The sequence below is a fragment of the Anser anser genome (assembly GCF_964211835.1).
Source record: "Anser anser genome assembly, chromosome: 2".
NCBI classification, from domain to species: domain Eukaryota; kingdom Metazoa; phylum Chordata; class Aves; order Anseriformes; family Anatidae; genus Anser; species Anser anser.
Genome location: NC_139721.1, coordinates 16,897,070 through 16,924,922, shown reverse-complemented (window position 1 = coordinate 16,924,922; position 27,853 = coordinate 16,897,070). Strand labels below are relative to the sequence as shown.

The 27,853-nt window shown below is 37.2% G+C and overlaps 1 protein-coding gene across 5 annotated transcripts in view; it reads right to left on the bottom strand.

Moving 5' to 3' along the window:
* Nucleotides 1–27,853, bottom strand: part of CSMD3 (CUB and Sushi multiple domains 3) — a 1,012,063-nt gene that overhangs the window by 308,862 nt on the left and 675,348 nt on the right. For all 5 annotated transcript variants that reach the window (XM_083827432.1, XM_083827428.1, XM_083827429.1 and 2 more), the window contains 2 exons: nucleotides 11,336–11,518; nucleotides 9,985–10,311 (listed from right to left, as the gene is read on the bottom strand). In XM_083827432.1, the coding sequence (XP_083683558.1) occupies nucleotides 9,985–10,311; nucleotides 11,336–11,518 (510 nt within the window). The remainder of the gene's footprint in view (nucleotides 1–9,984; nucleotides 10,312–11,335; nucleotides 11,519–27,853) is intronic.

The window sequence follows — 27,853 nt, the reverse complement described above, 5'->3', positions numbered from 1 at the left end:
GATAGGGGCGATGTTGGAGAAAGAAAGAAAATCTGAAATTTTCACCATATGGTTATATTTAAGGTCAAATAAATAGTAAATTCAAAGTTTTGTACAAATCCTTCAAAATTTCAAGTTCATCTATGAACAGATTAAAAAAAAAAAAAGTAAAAAAATTCCATGTATATATCTGGAGATACAGTAACAAAGATAGTCCATGTTTATTACTATAGGATTCACCTTATATTGGGAGACCATGGTCATATTAGAACAAGTCCAGAGGAGGGCCATGAAGATGATCAAGGAGCTGGAGCACCTCTCATATGAAGACAGGCTGAGAGAGCTGGGGTTGATCAGCCTGGAGAAAAGAAGGCTCCAGGGAGACCTTATAGTGGTTTTCCAGTAAATAAAGACTAGAGGAAAGCTGGGGAGGGACTCTTTGTCAGGAGTGTGGTGATAGGGCAAGGAGTAATGATTTTAAACTAAATAAGGGTAGATTTAGATTAGATATTAGAAAGATATTCTTTACTCAGAGAGTGGTGAGACACTGGAACAGGTTGCCCAGAAAAGTTGTGGATGCCCCATCTCTGGGAAGGCTGGACTTTGAGCAACATGGTCTAGTGGAAGGTGTCCCTGCCCATTGTAGGGGGGTTGGAATCTTTAAGGTCCTTTCAAATCCAAACCATTCTATGGGAACAGACAAATTTATCTTCATACCAGAAGTGAACAAAATCATATTTAAAGCAATATTGTTCAAAGAAAAGATATGCATTCATTCTCTATTATATTCTGTAAAAAGAATGCTGCATATAAATATTAGATTTTAAAAAATGATGTTTTTTTCAGCAGGAACAGATATCACAAGCACAGTATCCACCTTCCTCAGGTGTGATGATTTAAACTTATTTCTTCATAAGAATGCCTGTATTTGAAGGAGACATCAGGCAGAAGATAGGACTATATGCTAAAAAGATGATTTTTCACAATATTTTTCTGCAGTTTTACTTATACATCTGTTAGACAAAATGTATCCAAGCTACCTCATGAAATTTCCCAAATGTAAACATTATTCAAAAAGAAATATTAATTTCTTAAAACATATTTAAGAAAAATGGATTGTTCCACTTTATTTCCAGGAGAGTATTCAATTTACTGTTAACTGAAATCAAACAAGGTAATCATATTAGTTTGCTTTCACGCTTTGATTGCTTCCTGCAATGTGCAAGTATTCAAGAAGGTTCAACAGACACTCACACAATAATTATGCTAGTAAAATAATCTTTACAGAAAAATAAAAGATACGAAGAACTTCCAAACATGTTAGTATACAAAATAAAATGGAAATGTTTTATTATTCTTATTGTTACTATAAATAATATCTACCTTTTTAAGAATATTTATTGTATATTAAAGGAATGCAAATGTTACACTGCTCTGGCAAGGATACAGATCATAACATGATTTTTAAATCAAAATACTTTTAAAATGAATAAACATCCTTCTTCCCTTTCAAGAAACTCTTATATAAATATAGCATATTTTTTACTAAAATTGTTAAATCACTTTGTATGAAGCAAGACTATAATTAAATATTATTAATTATAATAACAACATTATTAATTATTATTAATTATAGTAACGACACATGTATTGGGAATAAAAATAGTGCTTCAATAGTTATCTACTACTGGAGGATGGCTTTCAAAAATGATGCAATCATATACTTTTTCCACTGGGGTCACAAAATTTTTGTCAATACTTTAAACATATTTCTCACTTTTAGTGAAGGACTGATTGCATGTTTTTTTCTTACTAGCTTCAGACCAACCACACAGAGATAGATTTTTAATAGATATCTGCAAATTTAGATAAAAGTCAACTCCAGGTATAGTTTGCTTATGTATGACACCAGCTTATTAAGGTTATAACTTCGGTTTATTGCTCTATATTTCAGCTCAGGAACTGAGTTATGCTGCTACTGTTGCTCCTGTGGAACTGACTGCACTGCATGGGGTGGCTCTGGGAGGCAGGAGAGTGACAGATAAGCCTTCCCAAAAACAGTTGTTCCCTCAGTCTGTCCTGGCTGCAGTTACGGTACTTGATTCAGTATTCAGACTGCCTATACTTCTGAAAAGATTTATGGTGGAAATGTAATAGTAGATATGACTGAAACTGAAAAGAAAAAGCACAAATTTGTATATTCTTAATATTAATACGTGAGCCATCATCTATAGATCAAGAAACAATAGAAAAGTTCCTCATGAAATATTACATGTAAATAGGAGATACAGCTTTCTTGACTTTTACTTATCCACTATTGTGTTTGCACTGCTATTTCAAGCAGAATCCCAAAAAAGCTATGCAGCATAAACATAGTATAGGGTGACGGTTAAGTACTCTCAGCTCTGATATTAACTCAGAAGGATTTTAAAACCTGCATTTTGCATCAAAAAATGTGAAGAGGAGGAATGGCAAAGATCTGAAAAGACAGGAAGGTAGGAATGAAGCTAACTGTAACCATAACATCTGGTTTGAAACCTGCTCTGAAAGGTCCTTGGAAACAGGGCCAGAAAGGAGTAGTCCACTGGCATGATTAATTGCTTTGGTAGACTGTCCTGTGAAGAGTTTTAGCTGAGAAGTCTAGCAATGGATTTGGAATAAGTAACTCTTTCAGAGGAAAAATATCAAAGAGCAACCAAGTTAAGAGAATATCAAGTAATAACTGATATTTCATTAAAAACAAACAAACAAACAAACAAACAAAAAAACATGAAAAGTTGTTAAAAGTAATGTAAACAACTAATAGGTTATTTGGTACTGTTACTCGTAAACTCATACTTCTATGTAGCAAACAACACAGTGTGAGGAATTCTATCCTGGGAAGTACTGAGGCTAAAAAGTCTAGCAGGAGGGAGTGCCAGCAAAAATGTCTTGTGATGGATATACCCTATCACAGCAATAAAATGGACTAAAGCAGTCTTTGGATATAAACACAGCGCCTGGGAATGTCAATGTCATGGACTACTGAGATAAAATCACTCAAGTAATTTGGCTGATGTCAAATGACCAGACACACTTCCCCCAACCTCTGACAACTCATTCCTCTGTCAGTGAGGAAAGGAGAGGTAGAGATAATTTTTCTGACTTTTTGGTCTTCTTTGTATTAAGTCCTTTGTCAGAGAAGCAATAAATATCCATACAACTTCACATGGGTCCAACTGTTGCAGAGAAATTAATGTACACATTTTGCCTGTCCTGACCTAAACTAGGAAATCTAGACTGAAGCAAAGCAACTATATAGCTGCACTGATGTAATTTATGCGACTATATTCAGATAGTGTGTCTAGTTCTGATCTCCATAATTCAACAGAGATGTAGATAAAGTGGGAAGCATTCATAAAAGAGTCACAAATGTGATAAAAGGTTCAGAGTTCTCCCTTAAATTGACGAGTCCAATGCATTTAGCTTATCAGAGGGAAGATTAAGGGATGACTGAGTTTATAAATAACTTCAAAGAGAACAGAAATGTCATTAAGGTCTCCTGGGTTTGGGATATAAACTGGAAGTAATGAGCCAGGAGTAAGTATGCAGTTCAAAGCAACTTAAACCAATGTAATTTCAGGCAGCTATGTTCCTATTTTCTCTGCTACCCAAGAAAGCACCTTCCAGCCTCATCATCTCTTTGACATCAACAGCAGTGCATAGGCTAGATATAAGTAAACCCATACACGGATCTGACCTCACTGAAACTCACAGCTTTTGGAGTTGCTAGGTCTTTGGTTACTTAAACGTTTTCTGCATCATCCATTTTCATGTCACACAGTTCTGTGGGCTTGTTCCAAAATTTAAAATCAGTTAGATTTCTAATGAGTTATCAGATTTGTTGAAGACTTGGAGTAATTCTAAGATGAGATATTTGAAAAACAAAGCAGTTTTTGTTTAATTCCAAGAGAAGCTGAATTTAGGTTTAATTTTACTGAGACAAAAATAATTATCTGAAACCACATATGTCACTGTAATAAAAACAAATATGGGATAAGAACAGTTTGTGAGAAATGCTATTAAAAAATCAGATCATGTACTAGCAGATCAATTTTACTCTTCTTTATCCTATAACTAAGAAACTTATCAATGAAGTTATTTATGCTAATAGCTTACATTATTTTTTGAAAAGACTAATTATGTTGTACCTTTTCTGTGATACACTGTTTCTACTCTTGAAGGTGAAAAAAGAGACTGATAGCTTTGAAAAGGTTTGGATATATACACAGGGGAAGTATTAGCAGAAAATGGATATTTTTAATTAACTTTGGGTTTAAAATTGCCAAGACAAAGAGAAAATTATATTAATTCCATATTTATTCTGTCTTGGTGTTCAACTATTTATTGTGGAAAGATTGCTTCTGTAATTTATCAGACTGCAGCTGTCTTTACTGAAGTAAGATTGGACACATTTTCTTCAATTATTTTCTCTTTTGGAAGTAGATATTAATTACAGTTAAGAAATGCACACACACTTCCATTCTAGCTTAAACATACCCTCCCCCCAATAAAAACATATATATGTTAAACTGCTCATATATATAAAATAATTCTTTAAAATAGATCTTTTAGAGTGAGTGAGTTTCATTATACAACTAGTAAAAATTAGTATTGTATTGTTACTTCTTCATTAAAATAAAAGTGCACCATTTGGCATTATCAAGACGTTATTTGATGTGATTGATAGTTGACTGATATCATAATTAGTCTATCATGTAAAATAGCTAAACAAAATATAAAAGGTGACGGAGATAACTGGCTTCTCTTCCAAAGGCTAGGTACAATTCAGAGCTCTAAAGACAGAAGCCCAACTACTATTTACTGCTGCAGCTCTGAATGGCAGCCTAGAAATTTCTCTCCCTGTGTCTGTTACAGCTTTAAGTTAGAAATATATTAATCAGGATATAAATAATATTAATTTACCTTCAGCCTATATGTAAGCAAACCAAAACAGTGTGACTAACAACAGAATTTAAGAATTCTTTTTAATCTTGTAATGGTGTTGCCAGACTCAACATATAATCATTTTACATAAGCATGTGAGCAATTTGATTACCAAAAAGGAGGGATAGGCAGGGCAGGTGAGGTAGAGGTGTTATGCTGTACATAAAAGAGAGATTCACAAAATCACAGAATCATCTAGGTTGGAAGAGACCTCCAAGATCACCGAGCCCAACCTCTGACCTAACACTAACAAGTCCTCCACTAAACCATATCACTAAGGGCTACATCTAAACGTCTCTTAAAGACCTCCAGGGATGGTGACTCAACCAGCTCCCTGGGCAGCCCATTCCAATGCCTAACAACCCTTTCAGTAAAGAAGTTCTTCCTAATATCCAACCTAAACCTCCCCTGGCACAACTTTAGCCCATTCCCCCTTGTCCTGTCACCAGGCACGTGGGAGAATAGACCAACTCCCAACTCACTACTGCCTCCTTTAAGGAGTCCATAGAGTGTGATAAGGTCACCCCTGAGCCTCCTCTTCTCCAGGCTGAACAATCCCAGCTCCCTCAGCCGTTCCTCTTAAGACTTGTTCTCCAGACCCCTCACCAGCTTCGTTGCCCTTCTCTGGACTCTCTCGAGCACCTCCATGTCCTTCTTGTAGCGAGGGGCCCAAAACTGAACACAGTACTCGAGGTGCGGCCTCACCAGAGCCGAGTACAGGGGGACAATCACTTCCCTAGACCTGCTGGCCGCGCTGTTTCTTATGCAAGCCAGGATGCTGTTGGCCTTCTTGGCCACCTGAGCACACTGCTGGCTCATATTCAGCTGACTATCAACCAATACTCCTAGGTCCTTCTCTGCCAGGCAGATTTCTAACCATTCATCTCGCAGCCTGTAGCACAGCTTGGGGTTGTTGCGCTCCCGGTGCAGGACCCCGGCACTTGGCCTTGTTGAACCTCATACAGTTGGCCTCAGCCCATCGGTCCAGCCTATTCAGATCCTCCTGCAGAGCCTTCCTACCCTCAAGCAGATCAGCACATGCACCTAACTTGGTGCCGTCTGCAAACTTACTGAGGGTGCACTCGATCCCTTGCCATTAGGGATGATGTGGTAGAAAGCTTCTGGGTGAAGATTAAGGGGAATGGACAGTAAAGCAGATGTCATCATGGAGGTCTACTATCAACCACCAACCCAGAACAATGGCACAGATTAACTATTCTACAGGCAACTGAGGGAAATCTTGGGACCAGTTGTCCCTGTCCTGATGGGAGACTCCAGCATCACAGACATAAACTTGGAAAATCATACTGCCACAACAAGTACGGGAAATTCCTAAAGCATGCTGAAGACAACTTTCTGTCTTAAGTATTGAGTGAGCCACTAGGAAAGGTGCCCTCCTAGATCTGTTGTTTGAGAATAGGGAAGACATTGTGGGAGATGTCATGGTAGACGGCTGTCCTGGTTTTGGCAGGGATAATTTTATTCCTAGTGGCTCTTACGTTTCATGTTTTGGATTTAGGAAGAGAATAATGCTGTTAACACACTGATGTTTTAGTTGTTGCAGAGCAGTGTTTACACTAGGTCAACGGATTTTCAGCCTCTCATACCGTCCTGCCAGTGAGGAGGCTGGGGGTGCACGAGAAGCTGGGAGGGGACAGAAACAGGACAGCTGACCTAAACTGGTCAAAAGGAAAATTCCATATGACATGTGGATCATATCATATCATTCAGGACAATAAAAACTGGGAAGGTTGGCGTGGGGGGGAGGACCGCTGCTTGGCAACTGGCAGGGCATTGGTCAGTGGGTGGTGTGCAATTGCATTGTGTATTACTTTTTTTTTTTTTAATATGTTTATTATTAATAATATTCTTTTTCCATTCCTTTTCTATCCTACTAAACTCTCTTTATCTCAAATCATGAGTTTGCTTTTTTTCCCTTCCAATTCTCTCCCCCATCCCACTTGGTGGGGAGGGGAGTGAGTAAATGTCTGCGTAGCGCTTAGCTGCCTTCTGGGTTAAACCACAACAGTGACTGTCTTGGCTGCAGTGATCATGAATTAGTTGACTTCAACATTTTTGGTGTAAGGAGAAAAAAGGTCAGCAGAGTTGCCACCACGGACTTCAAGAGAACAGACTTTAAGCTTCTGAGGGAGCTAGTTAGCAGTGTCCCCTGGGAATCTGCTCTAGAGGAATTAAGGGTCCATGAGCTGTTTGCTTGTCAAAAAACACCTTTTAAAATCCCAGAAGCAGACAATCTCATTGTGCTGCAAGTCAAGCAAGTGGGGCAGAAGACTAGCCTGGCTGAACATGGAATCCCTCCTGGAACTAGGGCAGAAAGAGACAGTATATGACCTGTGGAGGCAAGGTCTGGCTTCACAGGGAGATTGCAGAGCTGCAGTTTGCATTGAAAAGTAGAAAACAAGAAAACCAATACCCAACTTGAGTTGCCAGTGTGGTGTCAGACAACAAAAAAGACTTTCTGAAGTATGTTAACAGCAAGAGGAGGTCAAAGGAAAACTTTAGACTGATGCTTGGAGCAGATGGTCACTTGAAATGTAACGAGGAAAAGGTCAAGGCATTTAATGCCTTTGTTACCTCAGTAACAGTTACAAGGGCTTCTGGGCTGCCCAGACCTAAGTGTTGGAGGACCATGACTTTCCATCTGTGGTCACTGAAATTGTAAGGAAACAGCTGTATCAACTTAATGTTCCTAAGTTCATGGGGCCTGATGGCATTCACCTCAGAGTGATGAAGAAATTAGCAGATGTTATAGGTGGACCCCTCTCAACAATTTACCAAAGGTCATGGGAGTCTGGAGAGGTCCCTGCTGACTGAAAGCTAGCTAGCATTATATCCATCTACAAAAAGGGCATGAGACAAGATACTACATACTTGTAAGTCTAACTTCAGCCCCTGGAAAAGTTACGGAGAAGATTGTCCTGGGGGATATTGAAAGGCACTTAAAGAACAAAGCTGTTATCAGGCATAGTCAACATGCATTTATGAAGAGAAAGTCCTGCCTTAGTGATTTGTTCTCCTTTTATAATAAGGCCACCCACTTGGTGAATGAAGGGAAGGCAGCTGATGTAATCTTTCTGGATTTCAGTAAGGCCTTTGATACTGTCCTTCACAGTACCCTCTGGACAAATTGTCCGGCTGTGAAATAAACATGTTCATTCTATGCTGGGTGATGAACTGGACCAATGGTAGAGCTCAATGTGTTACAGTAAATGGAGTTACATCTGGCTGACAGATGGTCACCAGTGGTATTCCTCAAGGCTCAATTCTGGAGCGAGCTCTGTTCAACATTTTTATCAGTGATGCGGATGCAGGATTGAAACTCATCAAGTTTGCTGTTGATACTAAACTGTGAGGTGCTGTTCACTCCCTGGAGGGACAAGAAGCCTTGCAGAGGGATCTAGATAGATTAGAGCACTGGGCGATTAGGAATGGCATGAAGTTCAACAAAGGAAAATGCTGGGTTCTGCTCCTGGGAAGGAGTAATGACAGACACAATTACAGACTAGGAGACAAGTGGCTAGAGAACAGCTCAGCAAAAAGGGATCTGGATGTGCTCTTTGACAACAGGCTCAACATGAGTCAGGAGTGTGCCCTGGCAAGCCAAGAGACCAAACTGCATTATAGGGTGCATTTAACACAGCACAGCCAGCCAGACAAAAGAGGTGATTTTTCCCACTATGGTTAGCGCTGGTGTAGACTCATCTTGAATAATGTGTGCAGTGCTGGTCTTCAGAATATAAAAAGGATGTTAAGGTACTTGAAAGCATCCAGAGGAGGGCAACAAAGCTAGTAAAAAGGATGGAAGTCATGTCCTATGAGGAGGGGCTGAGAACACTTGGGTTGTCTAGTCTTGAGAAGAGTCTAAGAGGTGACCTCAGTTCTCTGCAACTTCCTGAGGAGGTGAAGTGGAGAGAGAGGTGCCAGTCTCTTCTCACTGGTAGCTTTTGACAGGACACACAGGAATAGCACAAAGCTGTGCCAGGGGAGGTTCATACTATATATAAGGAAAATTTCTTTGTGGTGAAGGTGGTCAAACACTGGAACAGGGTTCCTAGAGAGGTAGTTGATGCCCCATGTGTGTCATTGTTCAAGAGGCATTTGGACAATGCCCTCAGTAATAACCTTTAACATTTAGTTACCTCTGAAGAAGTCAGGCAGTTGGACTAGATGATCTTTGAAGGTCATCTGAACTATTGACATCCAACTGAACTATTCTATTCTGTTTTATTCTAAAGGCAAAGAAAAATGAGTATAGTTGCACACAAAAGGTACCCAAGTAGCAAAACATTGCCAGAGGGCAAGATAAGCACAAGGGGCTGCAAATAGCCAGCACATCATCCTGAATACACAAAGATGACTGGTAAGACAAAAACGTTAAAAGATTTAATACTACCAATGAGAACAAGATATCTGTTTGTCAGGGAGTGGAGAAAATAGCTTAAAATCATCAGGCATATGGAAGGAAGATCAGACAAAAAGAAGATAAGGTTAGTGCAGTTCAACATATCAAATAGTTCTCATGGCTCCTCACCTTGACCTCAATGACTAGGAACCAGCAAAGATTGCAGCCATCAGCTCCAGGGTATTATATATTCACAGCTAAATTAGTATATGAGTTCTCAGTCAGTTTTGTATGTGTAATGATAACTATGTAACATTTAACCAGTAGCACAAACTTAAAGTGCTTTTAACAAATTTATTATAATTTTACAATTTGAAAATGACCTAATTTTCAGTCTTCTAAACACTCCCATCACAGTGATCTCTAATGCAGTAAGTGATAAATATGCACGTTTTCAGCTATAACATTGCATCTGAAAGGCAATCTGAAAACCTAAATCAAGTATTTTTTAGGTATATAGGATTTGTGTGAAGGTGTCCTGTATTAGTGTAACATCCTTTTTACATGCTTATATATTTCTCTCAAACTATGTTGAAAACAAAACATACACTTTCATTAAAAAACAAAACAAAACAAAACAAAAAACTATTACTCACTGTTGTAAGTGATGTTAAATCCACGTCCTGACATGGAATGGTCAGCTTGAAATTCCAGCCGCAAAATATGACCATTACTGGTAAGATGAGAAGGAACTTCAGCACCAGTAAATGTTCCTATTATAGGAGAATCTGGAGAGTCACCATCTTTAACTGCAAGGAAGTCAAACTGAGATTCCAAGTCAAAGTCATTAAAAGAGAGATGGATTCGGCTCCCAGGATCTGAAATTATTGTCCAGATACAATTTAAGTTATTTCCATATCCTTCTGGATAATCAGGTGAAAGAACAGTTCCCATTGGTGCAGTGAAATTGGAAAGGCAAGGAACTGCCAAAAAAAAAAAAGACAAAGACATTAGACAATAGAAGAAAACAATTTAAGAATGATTTATATGATTTATAAGAGATCTTAAAACTTGGAACTTGGTTGTTATCACAGCTGCATAATTGAGCATTTGTTACAATCAGGTGTGAAGCCAGAAAGGAAGGTTGTTGAGCCTCCAGGTAATAATGAATAGCCTTGTTGCATTGGAAACCTACAGCAGCCCTTATAATGTTCTCATGTTCAACAGTCCTTAATCAGTTGGCACCACTTATTTTCTCCTTTAGGGAACTGTTTAGATGAACAGGCCTCTCACAAAGACCACTAAGATTCAAAAGGTCAAGAGTACCCTTATCATTTGTTGTTTACACAGAAGCTCAAGATATTAACTAGCCTCAAAGAGACGAAAGAGTTGTTTTGCTTTTATCAGGATAATATTTTATATTCAACCATTTCAGTTAAGCCATATTAAATTGCAAGGATGAAAGCAACTGATTGCACTCTGAATATATTTGATCTGTAATACTTTAGTGGAAATGTTAAGGAAGAAATGTGTTGCCACAGACACTTATCTCAACATTATTTTTACTTATGTTGCGTAACGTAAATGATAAATGATCATAGATATGTATAGCTCTAAATTCTAAATTGTGTTCAGGTATAAGACATGGGGAAAAATCTGTAAATAATTTAAACCCTTGATTACAGTTCAGCAATTGGTAATCTAGGGAAATATATTAACTTCTTAGAAAATCTACAGCTTCCTATAAAAAAGCCAATAATAAAATCTTACATCAAATCACATAAAGGCAATTCTTGTAATAATAAAAGAAAAAAACATATTTTAGCAGTTGTAGAATTTTTATTATGCATAGCCTTTAGGGAAACCCACCACTGAACAAAAGCAAATTCATTCTGTCAGCAGAATTAATTATACTATGCTTTTTAATCAATCATACAAATTATAAGTGAAAATGCATTATAATGCTACGTATTGTAAAATAATAATAACAAAAGTTTTGTTACATACAAATACAAATTGGTATGTTTGCAGACCACTGGTTATTTTCTTGGCAAATGATAGATTTCTCTCCGATTAATTCAAATCCAAACTGACACTCAAATCTTAAAACATCCCGGTTGGAAAATCCATCCCCTTCTCTGATACCATACAGTGGTGTTCCAGGATCCCCACAGCTTTCCTTTTCAATTTCTGTTGAAATAAAAAATAAAAAATAAAAAATTATTTCTAGAAGAATAAAACATATGCTCACATGTAGAACAAAACTACATAGTATAAGCAAATGAAGACTATTTACATAACAGCTGCTGAAATTCACCACTGAGTCTGGTTCTATGCTCTAACTTCTTATTGAGGAAATTCTGTGTAAGGATTTTAGAAAAATCAGAGCTCTTTGTGTTAACAGGGCACTTCAAATTAAAAGCAAACGAGCAAAAAATATTTCTACTTACTTAAAAAAAAAAAAGGCAATAATAGTATCAAGCAAAATACTATTTGCATTATGCAAGTGTTTAAAATTACCAACTGAGACCAGTATCCCACTCTGTCAAACACCGTCCACATTCCAATACACCTTAAATTAATGAACCAATGAAATAGAGGGGGGAAAAAAAGAGAGAGAGTAGGAAGTGTCCTCAGGAGGTCTCTAGGCCAAGCTCCTGCTCAAAGCAGGCCCAGCTCTGAGGTCTGACCAGGTTGCTCAGTGCTTTTTTTCCAGTCAGGTCTTGAAAATCTCCCAGGATGGAGAGACAGTTGTGGGCAATCTCTTCCACTGCTTGACTGCCCACATGGGAAAAACACTTTTCTTTATATGCAGTATGATCTAATTTTAATGGCCATTGTCTCCCATCTTCCCATCATGTACCAACGTTAAGAGCCTCTGTCTTCTTGATAATGTCCTGTCTTCTTGATAACCTCCTCATAAGTACTGTCAGGCTGACATTAGGCCTGACTTTTCCAGGTTAGGCAAGCCAAGCTCCCACAGGCCCTTTTCACAGGGCAGGAATTCCAGTCCCCTGAGCACCTCAGCAGCCCAGTTCCAGTCCCCTGAGCACCTTGACAGCTGTCCACTGCACTCACTCCACTCAATTGATCTCTCCCTCAAACATGGATAGACTATTCTAGATACAGTCTAATGAGTGCCAGGTAAACAAGAATAATCACTTCTATCAATCTGTGCTCCTGTTAATACAACCCAGGATGCTATCACCCTCTATCTGCTGCCAAGGGCCTTTCTGAAGAGACATTCCCCACCCCATGTTGCCAGGAGTTATTCATTCCCAGGTGCATGGCTTTGCACCTGACCTTGCTGAATTTCATTGAGTGACAGTAGGCACATTCTTCTGGTCTGTCTAGGTCCCTCTGGATAGCATCGCTCTTCTTGAGCATATTCAACTGTTTCAGTTTCGTGTCATCTGCAAACTTTGCGAGAGTGAACTCCATAGTGTCTTCACAGTCCATGACAAAATGGAAGATCACAGAGTATACTCCTGTAGTACTCTTCTTGCTCCTGGTCTTCAGGTACAGTATGATCCATTAACTACTAACCTCTGTCCTTTCATCCAGTCTTACCACCACCACCACCACCTTCGGACTTTCTTTCACACATCTGGTTATCTTCTACCTTCTGGTTATCTTGTATCCAAGTCAGGACACTGTATTCACAACTCGGGATGAGTGGGTAGAGTCTAAAGCCACAATAAGGCTGGCATAGGCAACATCCACTGCTCTCTCCTTGTCCAGTAATCTAGTGATTTATTATAAAGAACAAACACAGTGGTCAGATGCGATTTACCCTTGGTAAATTCATGCCGAATGTTCCCATAAATGTTCTTCATGAAATGAATGCCACGAATGTTCTTCATGAAATGGCTTCCAAGAGGACTTGACCTGTGATTTTCCTAGGAATTGAAATAAAGATGACCAGCCTGCAGTTACAATTGCGCAGATCAAGTTTTTGGCTTTTGTTGAAGATGGGTACAACCTTTTTCCAGTCTTTGGGGATATCTCCTAAGCTCCACAAACTGTCAAAGATGTTAGAAAGTGTCCTTGCAAGAAGATCCCACAGCTATCTCAGCACCCTTGAATGCAGTCTGTCATGTCTCAGAAACTTGTAGGGAAATTGTTATGCTCAAGGTATGAAATTTGGTTCATTATCATATAGATTCATCATCTATAAACACAGAAAAATTGTACATAGGTAATGGAGATTCAGTACAAAATTATTTTCTCTGTCTAACCCAATCATCACAAACTTCTTTCGCAAGGGGTCCTAACTATAAAAAGGACAGAAATTTTAAAATAAAATTAATGTATAATGTGTATTAACTGTAGCAATAAGTATCCCTAAACTATATTTTGAACATTTCACTTTAAGGGTCTTGTTGTTAGTTATTCCAGGTTTCCACATTTGGTAGTTTAACAGTGAGGGAATAGCAAAACAAAACAAAACAAAACCACAACAACCAGCAATTGTTTCAATTTTCACTCAACTAAGTTTTCTAGAGTCATATTGTCATCAATGGAAGCCTTTCTGAAATCCTTCTATTATTCCTCTGAATACAACTGAAACATGACAAAATCAAATTTACAATGTTAATTTCAACAAGGCAATTAAAAGGAGTTGAAGATTTGAAGAAAAGACTGACTCTTCTTCTAGAGGTTTGAAAGGTTTTATTATTCCATTTGATTAAAGAAAAATCAAACCCAACCAAAAATCTAACAAAGCACAATAAATATCAATACTTATCATTTGTATTTGTTCAAACACTCCTAGGAAGAGGAGAATATGATTCATAATTGAAGAAAGATAAAAAGCAGGTTCAGACTCTCCCCCCAGAATATACTAATAATACATAACAAAAATTAGAGCTGGTCTGAAGAAAATATCTTAAAACATCCTAAAGAAGACAAAAACTCAGTCCTCCTACCTGCAATGTTGATGAGACTGTGAACGTCAAACCTATAGAATATAAAACTGTTAATTGCCAAAGAAAAAAATCTAGGCTATCCTGGGAGATTAATAATAATCTAAGTACCTCAGTCACTTCATATTTTGTTTGGGAAAACAAATATATTCTATAAATATCAGTTCTCCAACAAGTAATTACATCAGGTAACATTATGTAGTTTTCTTACAGAATATATGATAGACAGTAAATGTCTTTATATCTACTTCTATATATTATCTTCTGGGGCTACTGTTCTGAAATAGCTACACCAATGGTTTTCTCTAATTACTATTTTATAGTAAGTAGCAAGAGTTTCCATGTCTTTTTGTCACTTTTAATAAAAACATAGTGGACTGAAGCTGATACAGTGAGCTTGCTCATCTTGTCTCCTACCAGACATCCCTATTAAGAAGACTTAAAGGAATTGATTCTGCATTTCGAAAAATCTTAGATGGCATATAATTATTGACAGGAGTAAGTTGGAAAAAAAAAAATATATATATATACGTTATGCATTTATTTATGTTATGTATGTGTGAGAAAGCATCCATAGGTTCATATTCCTTTTACTTTTATAAATGGCATTAAGTTGAACGAGATGTTGTTTAAATGACAGTTTTAAATGAAATAAACCATCCATAATCTTCATTTGTATCCATTTACATTTACAGCAATATTTCCTGTATTACTTTACTTTAACCTTTCCTGTACACCTTTCTTATACGCTACACTCTAAATTTCACATTAGCATCAGTTCATTTCTGAATTTTAAACAGAACACTTTTGTGTCATTACTTAGTTCTTCCTAGGAGTAGAAATGATAGCTGTTTGTTGGATTTAGGTGCAAACAGCTTTTGGATTTGTTTAGAGAATGGCAATGACCTTTCTTTGAAAAGAAAAAACAAAACAAAACAAAACAAAAAAAAACACTGCTTACACTGCTTACTGGGCTTTTGTCAGATAATCACATTTTAAGTAATACGATTTTAGGATAGAGTACTATTACAGCTTTGTTTGAAATCCCTACCAGGGATAAATGATATTCAGATTTAGAAATTTTGCTGCTAGCTCTACAAATCTGTTTCAGCTTCCCTGCACTGAATATGTTTCAGTAACTCCTACAAAGTTAGTTTCAGAGCCTGACAAAGTCTCATTTCTTGTTATGAACAGGTTCCTTATTGAAAATAATAAATTTGTAATAAAAAATATACTTCATGGTTGTTTAAGATTATCACAATAAACAGTAGATTTTAATACAGTTCATTGAGTAATGCCATCAATAAAATTTCATTTTTAAACAATATATAAATATAGCTAGATATATATGACATAGAGATAGAGACAGAGATAGAGATAGAGAGATTAGATATAGATATATATAGATATATAGATATATATAGATATAAATATATATAGATACAGATATAGATGATATATGTGTAGATATAGATGGATATAGATATGGACATAGATATAGATATAGACATAGATATAGATGATAGATATAGATATAGATATAGATATAGATATAGATGATATAGATAGATAGATATAGATATAGATATAGATATAGATATAGATATAGATATAGATATAGATAGGTAGATATAGATATAGATAGATATAGATATAGATATATAGGTTAGATATAGATATAGATATATATTAGACATAGATATAGATAGATATAGATACAGAGGGGAGGGGGAGAGAGAGAGAGAGAGACAGAGAGAGAAAGAAAACTTCGGTGTGATTCAGCAAATAGCCAAGAGAAATAGATGGCATTATGCGTTAATATCCTAGAATATAGCTGCATTTAAAGAATCTACCTCTGTAACTTTTTGACGAAAAACATCACAAATTATAATACAGGTTTTCATACAATATATACAACATATAACAAGTTGCAATTTACAGCAGAAGTTGTTATAGAGTACATTTTAGTGTTTTTTATTACTATTACTAATTTTACTTATATTTTAGCGTTTTAGTACTTTTGTGTTTTGCTATTACAGGATATTGGATAGTATAACTGTTTGAAAGAAGTCTGTTACGTGTAATGACTACCTTTGAAAAGTCAAAAGTAATCTTACTGCTCAAGCACATTTTTGCAGTTTATTTTACATTTTGGTTACTTTATATTTTTATATTTTGCTTTATGTTATTTTTTATGATTTATTCTGCTTTTTGAGATTTGCAGTTCACACTAGATACAGTAAGAGATGGCTAGGATGGATTTGTCTTTTTTTCTGTGATCACTACCACCAACTTAAAGTTTTATGATCCAAAACACCAGTATTGCTATTTGTGCCTGAGAAAAAATGACTCATCCTAATATTATTTCCATTAGATCATCCTTTCTTTCTTTGTAGTCTACTTAAAACAAAATTAAATTAAAAAGTACCTCTATGCGAAATTAGAGTTTGCTAAATGTGTTAATAATTACTCAGGAATCTCAGGTTTAAAGCTACTGATAGGAGCAACAAAAAATGCAATCAGCTTGTTTTCAGAAATTATTTCAAAACTCCACAGGAAAAATAAAAATCAAAGGGCATGACCTATTAAAAATTCTGTTAACATTGTAATATAGAGATATGCTAACGCTTTCAGCATAAATATTTCTTTCCCCACTACTCCCACCCCGTTTCTGAAGGCAAGTGTCTTATCTAGGGAGAGGAAAAGAGGGAATGGAGTCAGCTGGAACCAAAATGTTTTGTGATTTTTCACATATTCCTTCGAAGTCCACTTTACCATGTGGAACATAATGACATGGAAGGGAATTAAAAGAGGCATGAGCTCTTTTTTTGTTAAAGACTAACTCTTGTTGGGACTGTTTGGGATACCCTTTATTTTGGAAACTTGATAAAAGAAAACTGATAAGTCTGTGATCCCAGTGCACCAAATCAAGCTTATAATTGCCAACATATTTTCTAACAAAAAAAAAAAAAAAAAAAAGGAAAGAAGAAATACAAGGTAATCATGTCATTTTGTTTAAAATTATATTTTTTGTTGTGTATCTTATTGAAGAGTTCCATACATTTCCAGTCAGTGATGTACTGAAAGGGAGAGCCCAAAGCTATAGTACCTATCAGTTCAGGGATATCAATTAAGGAATACTCTTTTTCTCTTATTCTCTGTCTTTGTGAAGGACAGGCATATTCTGGAGGTGACTAAATGGTCCTCAGGGAAAAGAAATAGTCACTTACTACATAAATGCACTTTGACAGAGGACACTGGAGTTAGGACTTCTCTATCTTACCCTCCTGTAATTCAAGGGTAAATAAAAGAGGAGAATGTTTCTTATAGGGGAAAACAATTCTGAAGGAAAAGATTACTGCTGCACAGTGAAAAAGTACATACTAAAGATGTGAAATCAGCAGAGATGCAAAGAAATCTATAGCACTTCATGGAAATATTACTCAAAGACCAATTAGTCTTTAACAACATTTGAGCGTAATGTCCATTTGTTGCTTCACTGACCACATGAATGGAAGTAGGACAAAATTATTTTTTTTTTTTATTATTAAAATTGAATTTGAATTAATTACATACTATTTGTTGCAACAAAGCATACTGGATTAAATAAATAATGGGATATGAAAAGAAACAGCTTTAGTGTTTAATTCTAAAAGAATAAAGCTGTCTGTTAGATATTTGAATTTTCTACAGCAAAAGCTGCAAACATTCACCATTGCATGTTGACATCTGGCATTTTGTAAGACAATGGGACAAAATCTAAATTATCACACTTTCAAGTATAAAGGTATATACAATTTTTATATATACAAAACCGAGTACACCTTATGTATCTAAATTTGGTTGTGAAATAGGCATGCTAGTGTTTCCACTATGGGACTTGCGTACTCGAAATCCTAGGAAAAGACATTATTATATATTTGCACAACTTCTGATCAAAAAGCACAAAGGTACGAGTAATAGTATAATCATCTATCTTGTCTTGACCATTAGAACTTAAATCATACAGAGAAAAAACACTCGAAAAGCAGCAAGCCAGAAAATAGTGTCATTTGGGATTATGCAGGCAAATGGTAAATCATGCCATGTCTTCACAGTATCTATCTTCAAGAAGAATAATCTTAAAGATACACAACAGACAAACAATTTTGAAGCTATTTCAGCAAGACTTTAGATTTTGCTTTCCAATTTACATGGGAAAAGATTAGATGAGACTTAGTCATATTTGCATGAAATAGGGTCTAGTTATTGCTATGATCAGCAAACAAAACAGAAAACAATTTGAATGATGTTAATGATTACACCTAAATATTACTATGTCCATATGCTACTTCAGGTAAAGGAAACTGTTTTGGCTGTTAACTATTACTGTTAAAGCATAAGTACTTTTATAAGCAAAGGATGGAAGCCATTTACAAAAGAAAAGACTCCAGTGCAGTGTGACTTTTCAGCTATATTTTAAAGGTTATCAATACCCTTGCTGCACTCTAGCCACCAGAATTTTTCTACAGATTCCATGCTTGGGTATTTCTAATACATAAAAGAGTTGCCACACTTTCCTATCCAGAACACCTATTGCAATGTATTTAGCCTCAATTCTGATTACAGTAGGTTTTATGTTTCTGGGTTTCATTTTGGTTAGTTTGAAAGAAAGATTTGCTCTGACGTGTGTAGTGGCAACTTTTCTAGGAAATAGCAAATGTAAGTATGAGGAATGAATCCTGCACTGCATGCAAATACTTATGGGCTAGAACAATATCTGTATCAAAATCAAGAGACGGTACACTCCACAGTGCCTCCAGCTGTACCTCACTGCCCCAGCTGAGAGAGTGAGCGTGTTGTAGCACCTTCTTCGTCTGTGCTCCTGGGTGCCCTCATAAAAGAAACAGGTATGCAAAGTGAGGAAAGGAGAGAGGAGGGGCTTTATGCATGCAGCCAGGTCGTCTCCCTGAATGGATTCACAACATGATAACTGTACAGTGTTTTAGGTAGAACACCTGTTAAAGGGTATACAGACAGCCAAAGAAATTCTATGAAAAAAGAAAAAAAAGGGAAAACAAAATTATGCAAATGAAACAGCTATTCTTTCCTTGATATGTTGGTGGTGGTAACTTTCTGCACACTTGCTGAACTGCATCAAATGTCAGGATGCTTCTTGTTTCCTGATCATGTAAAGCAAGAGGCCAGAACATGACCATTTTGCAAAGGAAAAACTGTAATTGATTGACTGAGAGAGGGTAATGAGGCTAGGATCACTTAAGGAAAAATAAGGTGAAGTTCCTCTGAGAATGCAATGAGAAAACAATAGCAGATATCATTCTAAGTAATACTTCATGTGTATCACAAGCGCCCAACATTTATAGTATAAGTAAAAACTTGTTACAGACGTTCTCCATGACAATAGATTTTTCAGATGGACAAGTTATATCTGTATGATTTTTATTGTATTGTATCTAAGTTTTGCTATAAGCAGGGAGTATCTAATAATTATGTTCTATTATATATTGTAGGTACCTATAGACTTCATGGATATACATACTTCTTTCTTTTTCTATTCAGTGCTATGTTCTGTCTTTTCAAATTGAGTTATTTACCTGTCAGCTAATGATAAGCTGCCCAGGTAATGAATGGGCCCTGTGGGGCTTTACGGAATAACTGCACTTCCAATGAAATAAGTTACTCTTGCAATTTAGATTTAGCAAATGAAGTGCTCTCTTTAGAACTCATTCCACACTGATAGTTTAATAGTACCATGGGCCTTATCATTTGTATAACTGTTCACAAAAAGCTGGGGTTGAAGTGCACGTATTTTGGAGAAAAATGAAAAGATGGTTGGATATATAAGTATTAAAATAACACAAATAGCACTGGTTCATCTCTCCCATCTCTACACCCCCCCCCTAAAAAAAAAAAAAAAGTTCAAATGCCTTCATCTCTAAGTAGTATCTTTATTTTTCTTATGGAAGAAGAGTATTCTTCTCTTGGAAAAGAGAAGACTGAGGGGTGCGACCTCGTCAATGTATAGAAATATCTGAAGGGAGGGTTTCAAAAGGATGGAACCAGACTCTTTTCAGTTGTGCCCAGTGACAGGATGAGAGGCAATGGGCACAAACTAAAGCACAGGAGGTTCCGACTCAGTATCAGGGGACACTTCTTTACTATGAGAGTGACAAAGAACTGGAACAGGTTGCCCAGAGAGGTTGTGGAGTCTACTTCTCTAGAGATATTCAAAACCTGCCTGGATGCTGTCCTGCACAATGTGCTATAGGTGATCCTGCTTGGCAGGGAGGTTGGACTAAATGGTCTTCAGAGGTCCCTTCCAACCTCACCCATTCTGTGATTTTGGAATAGTCTCTGGTACTTAATTCAGGAGGATATTTTTTCCACAGCTCTTTGAAATACATATTGAAATTTACAGACACCAGTCTTCAGGATGTTTTAAAAATTCTTTTAGCACAATACTGTCTTTACAGTGTGTTATGTTTGCTCTCATTAATACAGTCACTTCTGCCTGGAGGAACTGAATTTGAGTGTTATTAACCAACTTAATTCTCATTTTCCTGATTGTTCCTTGTCTTTAGCTGGACTAAAGATGGATTACTGGGTAATTTAAATAAAGTTTCATCCAACTATTGACATTTTTATTAAAGGTTGAAATACAATCCCGTATTCAGGAGTGCTTTATCACACAGTTACATAAAAAGAAAAAAAAAAAAAGCTTTGATAAACACAGCAAACACCTATATTTTTTTCTGAACCTCTCCCTAAAATGTAAGTTTTAATAGCAGACAACTATGTTGTGAATTTTACTTATGGAACTACAGAAACTAGGCAATAGCAAAAAAGAATGACTGAAACAGTAATACCAAGGAATCTTATCGAGATCTGCTATCCTTTACGATAACAGTTCCAATAAGAAGACACAGAATATTCCACAGTCCACAGATTATTACTTGGTCTGTCAAAAAGAAATCACAATGCAAGTAGAAGCTGAACAAGTATTCTCAATTAATAAAATATTTGCAAGAGAAGTGCCAAAGCCACAGAAATATTCCAGGAAGAAAGATGCTAACAAAAATTGAGCAATAGCTTCTGAATAATTTTCCTAATTCTTGACTTTGCAGGTCTTTTTTAAGGAAAACAACAACAACAACAACAACAACAAGTGACTGGAAGCAACAGTTATAATCGCATTTGAAAACTATATACTTTGGACATGGCAATATTCACCATATGCAGAAATGACTGAGATCGTTTACAAGGTTGCATTAAGCCTGAAACCCATTTATTAACAGTTACATAAACTCAATAATTTCTGTCTTTGAATCTTCTTTCTGTAAGTGGATGGGGTATAATATGGTGATTCTTTTTCTTCATTTTAAAATAAGAAGGGTTTTGTTCCACAGACTACATCCCTTGATTTCAATGAGAAAAGTATAAGCACATTGTTAAAAACCATAAAGAGAACGAAGGTGAAGAGAATGTGGTCCTCCAATGCTTGCAAAGTATTCTGAGACTTGATAAAAACATGCAGTATACTATTTTACTAATATGAGAAGCAGCAGGAAACTCATCTCTGTCACTGCTGATTTGACTAAGGCATTCCACTGTCAGCTTTAGAAAATCTTTGGGGAAAAAAAGAATGTTTTAATAGATTCAGTAGCTTCATCTCCATCTGCCAGGATGCTTATGAAGACCATATAAATGAAAACAGAGGGTTTCAAGGGATTTTTCTGCTATTATACGGGTCAAGCAGACCTTTACATACTGCGTTCACCCTTTTGTTCTGCATAGTACTGCTCTTTTTCTTCTTAATATGGTGTTTGCAGATAGATGTCCAAATGCAAGACTACTGAAGCTATCATCCAGAATTCAGCTCTTCACACATCCAGAAATTACCTGTTGACAACTGTGAATTTATTTTCAATCAGTATATCATCTGTAGAACTTCCAAATCTGTTGATGTTTTTCTTACTAGTAATATGAAGACAGACTATGTTTTCAAGTTGCATCAGCTCTGCAACTCTCCTTAAGTGGAATTCAATGAATCTTGTCTTCCATTTCCTTGAAAAACTCATGATGGTCATCTGCATCAGATTCTGAATATATACTATACAATACCATCAAGGTTTTAATTTGGTAGCATCCTTATCATCGTTAAAAGTTTCCAGTTTTGCTGACCTAAACATCTAGTCAGGATGTGAGACTATTAGTTCCAGCTTGCTTTTCTATAAGAACATTCGAACACTGCAGAATTTTAAGGACACTCTAAAACTTCCCTTGGGTCTTGTCAGACCAGTGCCAATAGGAAGAGGAAAAAGTTAGCAACAAATCTGTGATGAAGGCATCACATTTTGGATGAAGCACCAAGCCAAGATCAAGGTCATAAAACAGAATAAAATAAAAAGCCTGTAGAGAAACAGCTACCAATGACTACATATATATATATATATACATATATATAATAAAAAAATACATGCTGGACCTGTAACCACAGTTTTTTCTTGTGTGCTGATCTACTCACAGGGGTGTAACAACATGAACACTACGAGTAAATTCCTGCACAACACTGAAAAAAACCACAGTAGTTCACAGTAGCAGTTCACAGCTATAATTAGACGATATAAATTATACAGCAAAAAGCAATTATCATTTATAGTTGTTCCTCTATCAGCTTCACTTTTGGTTGCATCTGTCTCTTGTCTGTTGACTTTTTCTTGGAATGTAAGCACACTACTGCAAAATGCCTGCCTGTGGCAGGTCTATATCAGTAAAATTATCCTGTTTGTGACTCATGTTATTCACCCTAGCCACTATTACACTGTTATGCCAAATGATATTATCATATGATGTATTACTGTTATTACGCATGACAAAATTATTAATTCATCTAATATTATTTATATGGAGTTTAGCTCCTGATCTCACTTATCTGAGTGGAAAAACTCTTTCATTCCGAGTCTCTTGCTTCCTACACAGAGCATAGGCTTCAGATGCACTTAGAATGCCAAAGTGACTTGATTGCTTTCCTACCCAGTATAGTGTTCCCATGATCCCTCATCCTGCACCTTTCTAGCTTGATCAGTTAGTCTCTTCTGGCACAAGGCACCCGGACATTTTGAAAAGAATACTAAGGCAGAGTAAAAACAAACGAACGAACGAACAAACGAATGAACAAACAAACAAAACACAGAGAAGCCTAAAATCAACAAAAAAAAGGTAATTACCACATTCACTCTAAAAAGTCAGAGCTAGGTTTACTCCTCTAAAATTATATAGTAGGTTTTTATTGGGTCTAAGCGGTGAGGCATCAGCAGCATGTCACACTACAGTGATGGCCTCTGTAAGAAGAGACCAGGAGCTGCCCCTGCATTGGTCAGAGCCAACTCTGGATGGCTCCAAGGGATCCACCACTGGCAAAAGCTGAGCCCATCAGCTATACTTGCATCACCTCTGTGACAACATATTTAATAAAGGGTTAAAAAATACTGCACAGCAGCTGTGAGGGAATGAGAAAATGGGAGAGAAACAACCCTGCAGTCAGTGAAGATGGAGGGGGAGGAGGTGCTCCAGACGTGAGAGCAGAAGTTCCCCTGCAGCCAATGGAAAGGACCATGCTGGAGCAAGCTGTCCCATTGCAGCTCATGCTGTACCATGTCAGAGAAGGTATCAACACTGCAACCATTGGAGGACCTCACACCACAACAGGTGGATATGGCCTGAAGGAATCTGTGGCACATGGAGAACCGCAGGAGCAGACTCTGAGCCAGAACTGCAGCCCATAGAGACAAGACCATGGTGGAGCAGGTGGTCTAGCAAGAGCTGCAGCCTATGGGATACCCATGCTAGCGCTGTGCATTCCTGCAGGATTGCACTCCATGGTACAGACACTTGCTGGAATAATTCTTGAAGAACTGCAACCCACATGAAGGACCCACGCTGGAACAATTTGTGATGGAGTGCAGCAAAGGAGAAGTGTAAAGAAGGAGCAGCAGACAAGCATTATGAAATGACCACAACCCTCATTTTCTATAGTGTGCCAGGGGAGGAGATGGTGGAGCAAAGGGAAATCAGGAATGAAGGAGAGAAGTTGAATCTGGGAAGAAAAGAGTGTACGAGGCAGAAAGTTGTTTTTAGTTTTATCCTTGTTTCTCACTGCACTACTCTGCTATTAATTAGCAATAAATTAAATTAAACTTCCCTGAGATGAGTCTATTTTGACCATGATGGCAACTGGTGAGTGATCTCCCTGCACTTGCCTCAACCCATTTGTTTTTTCACCTTATTTTCTCCCCTTGTCTTGCTGAGAAGGGGGCTTGGTGGGCACCTGGCAACCAGACAGTATCCCACCAAAACATTGCATCTAAAGGTCGTTGTTGAATGTAGATTTTTTTCAGGTTAGAAATGCAGTACATTCACCACCACCACCCCCAAAAATAAAGAGAGAAAGAGAGATTGCTGGAAGCACTAATTAGATTGCAGCTTGGATAAGGATGAAGCTCTTGGGGATTTTAGTATCTATAACCTAAATCCTCTTAAAAAAATGAGTAAGCATATGTAAATTAGAATTTTACAGACTGAATCTGGTTAGATATTCTTCTGCTTGCCAAATTTCAGGGAGATGATCTTATGTGCAAAAATGCTAGAACTTATCAAGAGGGTTGCCAGATTATATTTAACAGCTACAAAAGAATGTATTTTCCTGAAGCCATGTTCTTCAAAGCTACTAACGTGTTTTGCTTTAATCTGCCTTTAAGCACTACAAATGAGACAGCCATCAAGTACAGATAATTTCAGCCCAAACAGTTAAACTTCAGAATTTCTAAAACGGTAAAACACAGATTAAACAAACTGGGTTTTATCTTACTTAGGAAAGGATGATTCAACCCCAAACTAATGCTTCAGCCTCACCCATAATATGTCTTATTATTTCACTCTCTATTACGGTTAAAATACATGTTAGAGAGAAAATATTATTTGTATGCGTGTGGGAGAAAATTATGTAAAGTTAAGAAAAAATACTTTCCCACTGTATAAAATAATGGCAAAGACATGACTATGACTGTGTTCCCAAGACTTTTGAAAAGATATTGAAATACTAGAGAGATGTAAATCTCAGTCTAAAAAATGTATGATTTACTTTTAATGCACATTTGAACATGAGAAAGTCTCAGAAATATCTAAAGAATGTGAAACAAAGGTATAAAATTCCAAACTCTATGCACATGCAATTTAATAGCAAATATTTTAAAGATTAAAACAATTAATTAATGACAGAAATCAAAGGCTTAGCTTCTAAATTGTAAATTTAACAATTTAATGCTTTTTTAAACTGTATGTTCCAGATCTTCTGCAGGCCATTGAGCATATCCATCCAACAAAGTACTGAAGCACATCAGCTATTCTTCCTTTTTCCCCTCTAATGTTCTCCTTAGGCTGAGGAGGATCAAGTTAGAGATCATTTAGGCAAATTTGATACAAAGTAATGGGCCTGGATGGGATGCACCCGTGAGTGCTGAGGGAGCTGGAAGATGTCTTTGAAAGGTCATGGAGAACAGGTGAGGTGCCCGAGGACAGGAAGAAAGCCAATGTCATCCAGTCTTCAGAAAGGGCAAGAAGGAGGAGCCAGGTATCTACAGACCAGTCAGACCTACTTCCATCCCTGGAAAGGTGATGGAGCAGCTCATCCTGGAAGTCATCTACAAGCATGTGGAGGTTAAGGTGATCGGGAGTACTCAGCATTGATTCACCAAGGGTAAATCACATTTAACCAAACTGGTAGCCCTCTATGATGGAATGATTGGCTGGGTAAATGAGGGTGAGCAGCAGATGTTGCCTACTTTGACTTCAGCAAGGCTTTTGGCACTGTCTCACACAACATCCTCAAGGGTAAGCTCAGAAAGTGTAGGTAAGATGAGTTGACAGTGAGGTGGATTGAGAACTGGCTGGATGGCAGAGCTCAGAGGGTTGTGATAAGCAGCACAGTCTAGATGGAGACCTGTAGCTAGCGGTGTCCCCCAGGGACTAGTATTGGACCGAGTCTTGTTCAACTTACTCATCTGGATGAAGGGACAGAGTGCACCCTCAGCAAGTTTGCTGACGGCACAAAACTGGGAGGCGTGGCTGATACACCAAAATGCTGTGCTGTCATTCAGAGGGACCTGGACAGGCTGGAGAGTTGGGTGGAGAGGAACCTCGTGAAGTTCAACAAAGGCAAGAGAAGGGTCCTGCAACTAGGGAGGAATAACCCCAAGCACCAAGGCTTGGGGCTGACATGCTGCAAAGCAGCTCTGCAGGGAACAACCCAGGAGTCCCTGTGGACAAGTTATCCATGAGTCAGCAATGTGCCCTTGTGTCCAAAAAGGCCAATGGTATCCTGGGGTGCATTAGGAAGGGTGTTGCCAGCAGGTCAAGAGAGGTGATATTTCCCCTCTACTCAGCTCTGGTGAGGTCACATCTGGAGTATTGTGTTCAGTTCTGGGCTCCCCAGTGCAAGAGAGACCCGGAGATCCTAGAGAGAGTCCAGCAACGGGCTATGAAAATGATTAGGGGACAGGAATATCTCTGTTGTGAGGAAAGGCTGAGCAAGCTGGGCTTATTTAGCCTGGAGAAGAGATGGCTGAGAGTGGATCTTATCAATGTATATAAATATCTTAAGGGAGGATGCCAAGATAATGGGGCCAGACCCTTCTCAGTGGTCCCAGAGGTGACCCTGCTTGAGCATGGGTGGTTTGGACTAGATGATCTCCAGAGGTCCCTTCCAACTTCAACCATTGTGTGATTCTGTGATTCTCCCCACTTTCCTCCCATGAAATATACTGAACCTTACTGACAGTTTCTACAGCGGGTAAATATAAATAATTCATTATATTATTATAATAGAATAGAAAATAACATCACAAAATAAGATCAATGTTTCAGCCTTACAGACTGTCTAAAAACAGACTGACTTTTACAACTGACTCAAAACATTGTAAAGAGCTTTTTATAACCGTTCATTAACCTTTCAATTTGCATTGATCCATGGTACAATGCATTTGTCTGGATTTTAATACATAGACCTCTCAGAAGAAACCCACACAATTATATCTTGGACTGAAGAATACTTACTACAGGCATCACATTATGAAAGGCCATGTGCATTGTTAGTAAGGCTGAACTGGTAAAAGCAGAAGTAGAATTTATAATCCCGATTTATTAACAAGAACTAAACTACATTCAGGAAACCATTATAAATAGGGTTCAAAAAGCTAGGCATAGAACCTTACAGCAAGAAAAACACTAAACTACAATTAGATTAGAGAAACGGAGATAACTGTAAACAGAGAATTCTGTGCTGCCATGCACATCTACTAAATGAACTATACATTTCTACAATTACTTGTAAAAATGTTTAGTATAAGTACTGAAGAAAAGCAGACATTGATTAAGTATGACATAACACCTCATCTAAGAAATATAGATGGGAACCTTTTATTGCTTTTATATATACAGAATGTCTCTCAAATATGGCTGCATACAACCTGGTAATGGTTTTGCTATATCAGAAGGACATTTTAGACTACCTGAATATATTTTAGGAGTCTGTCTAGATTACCTC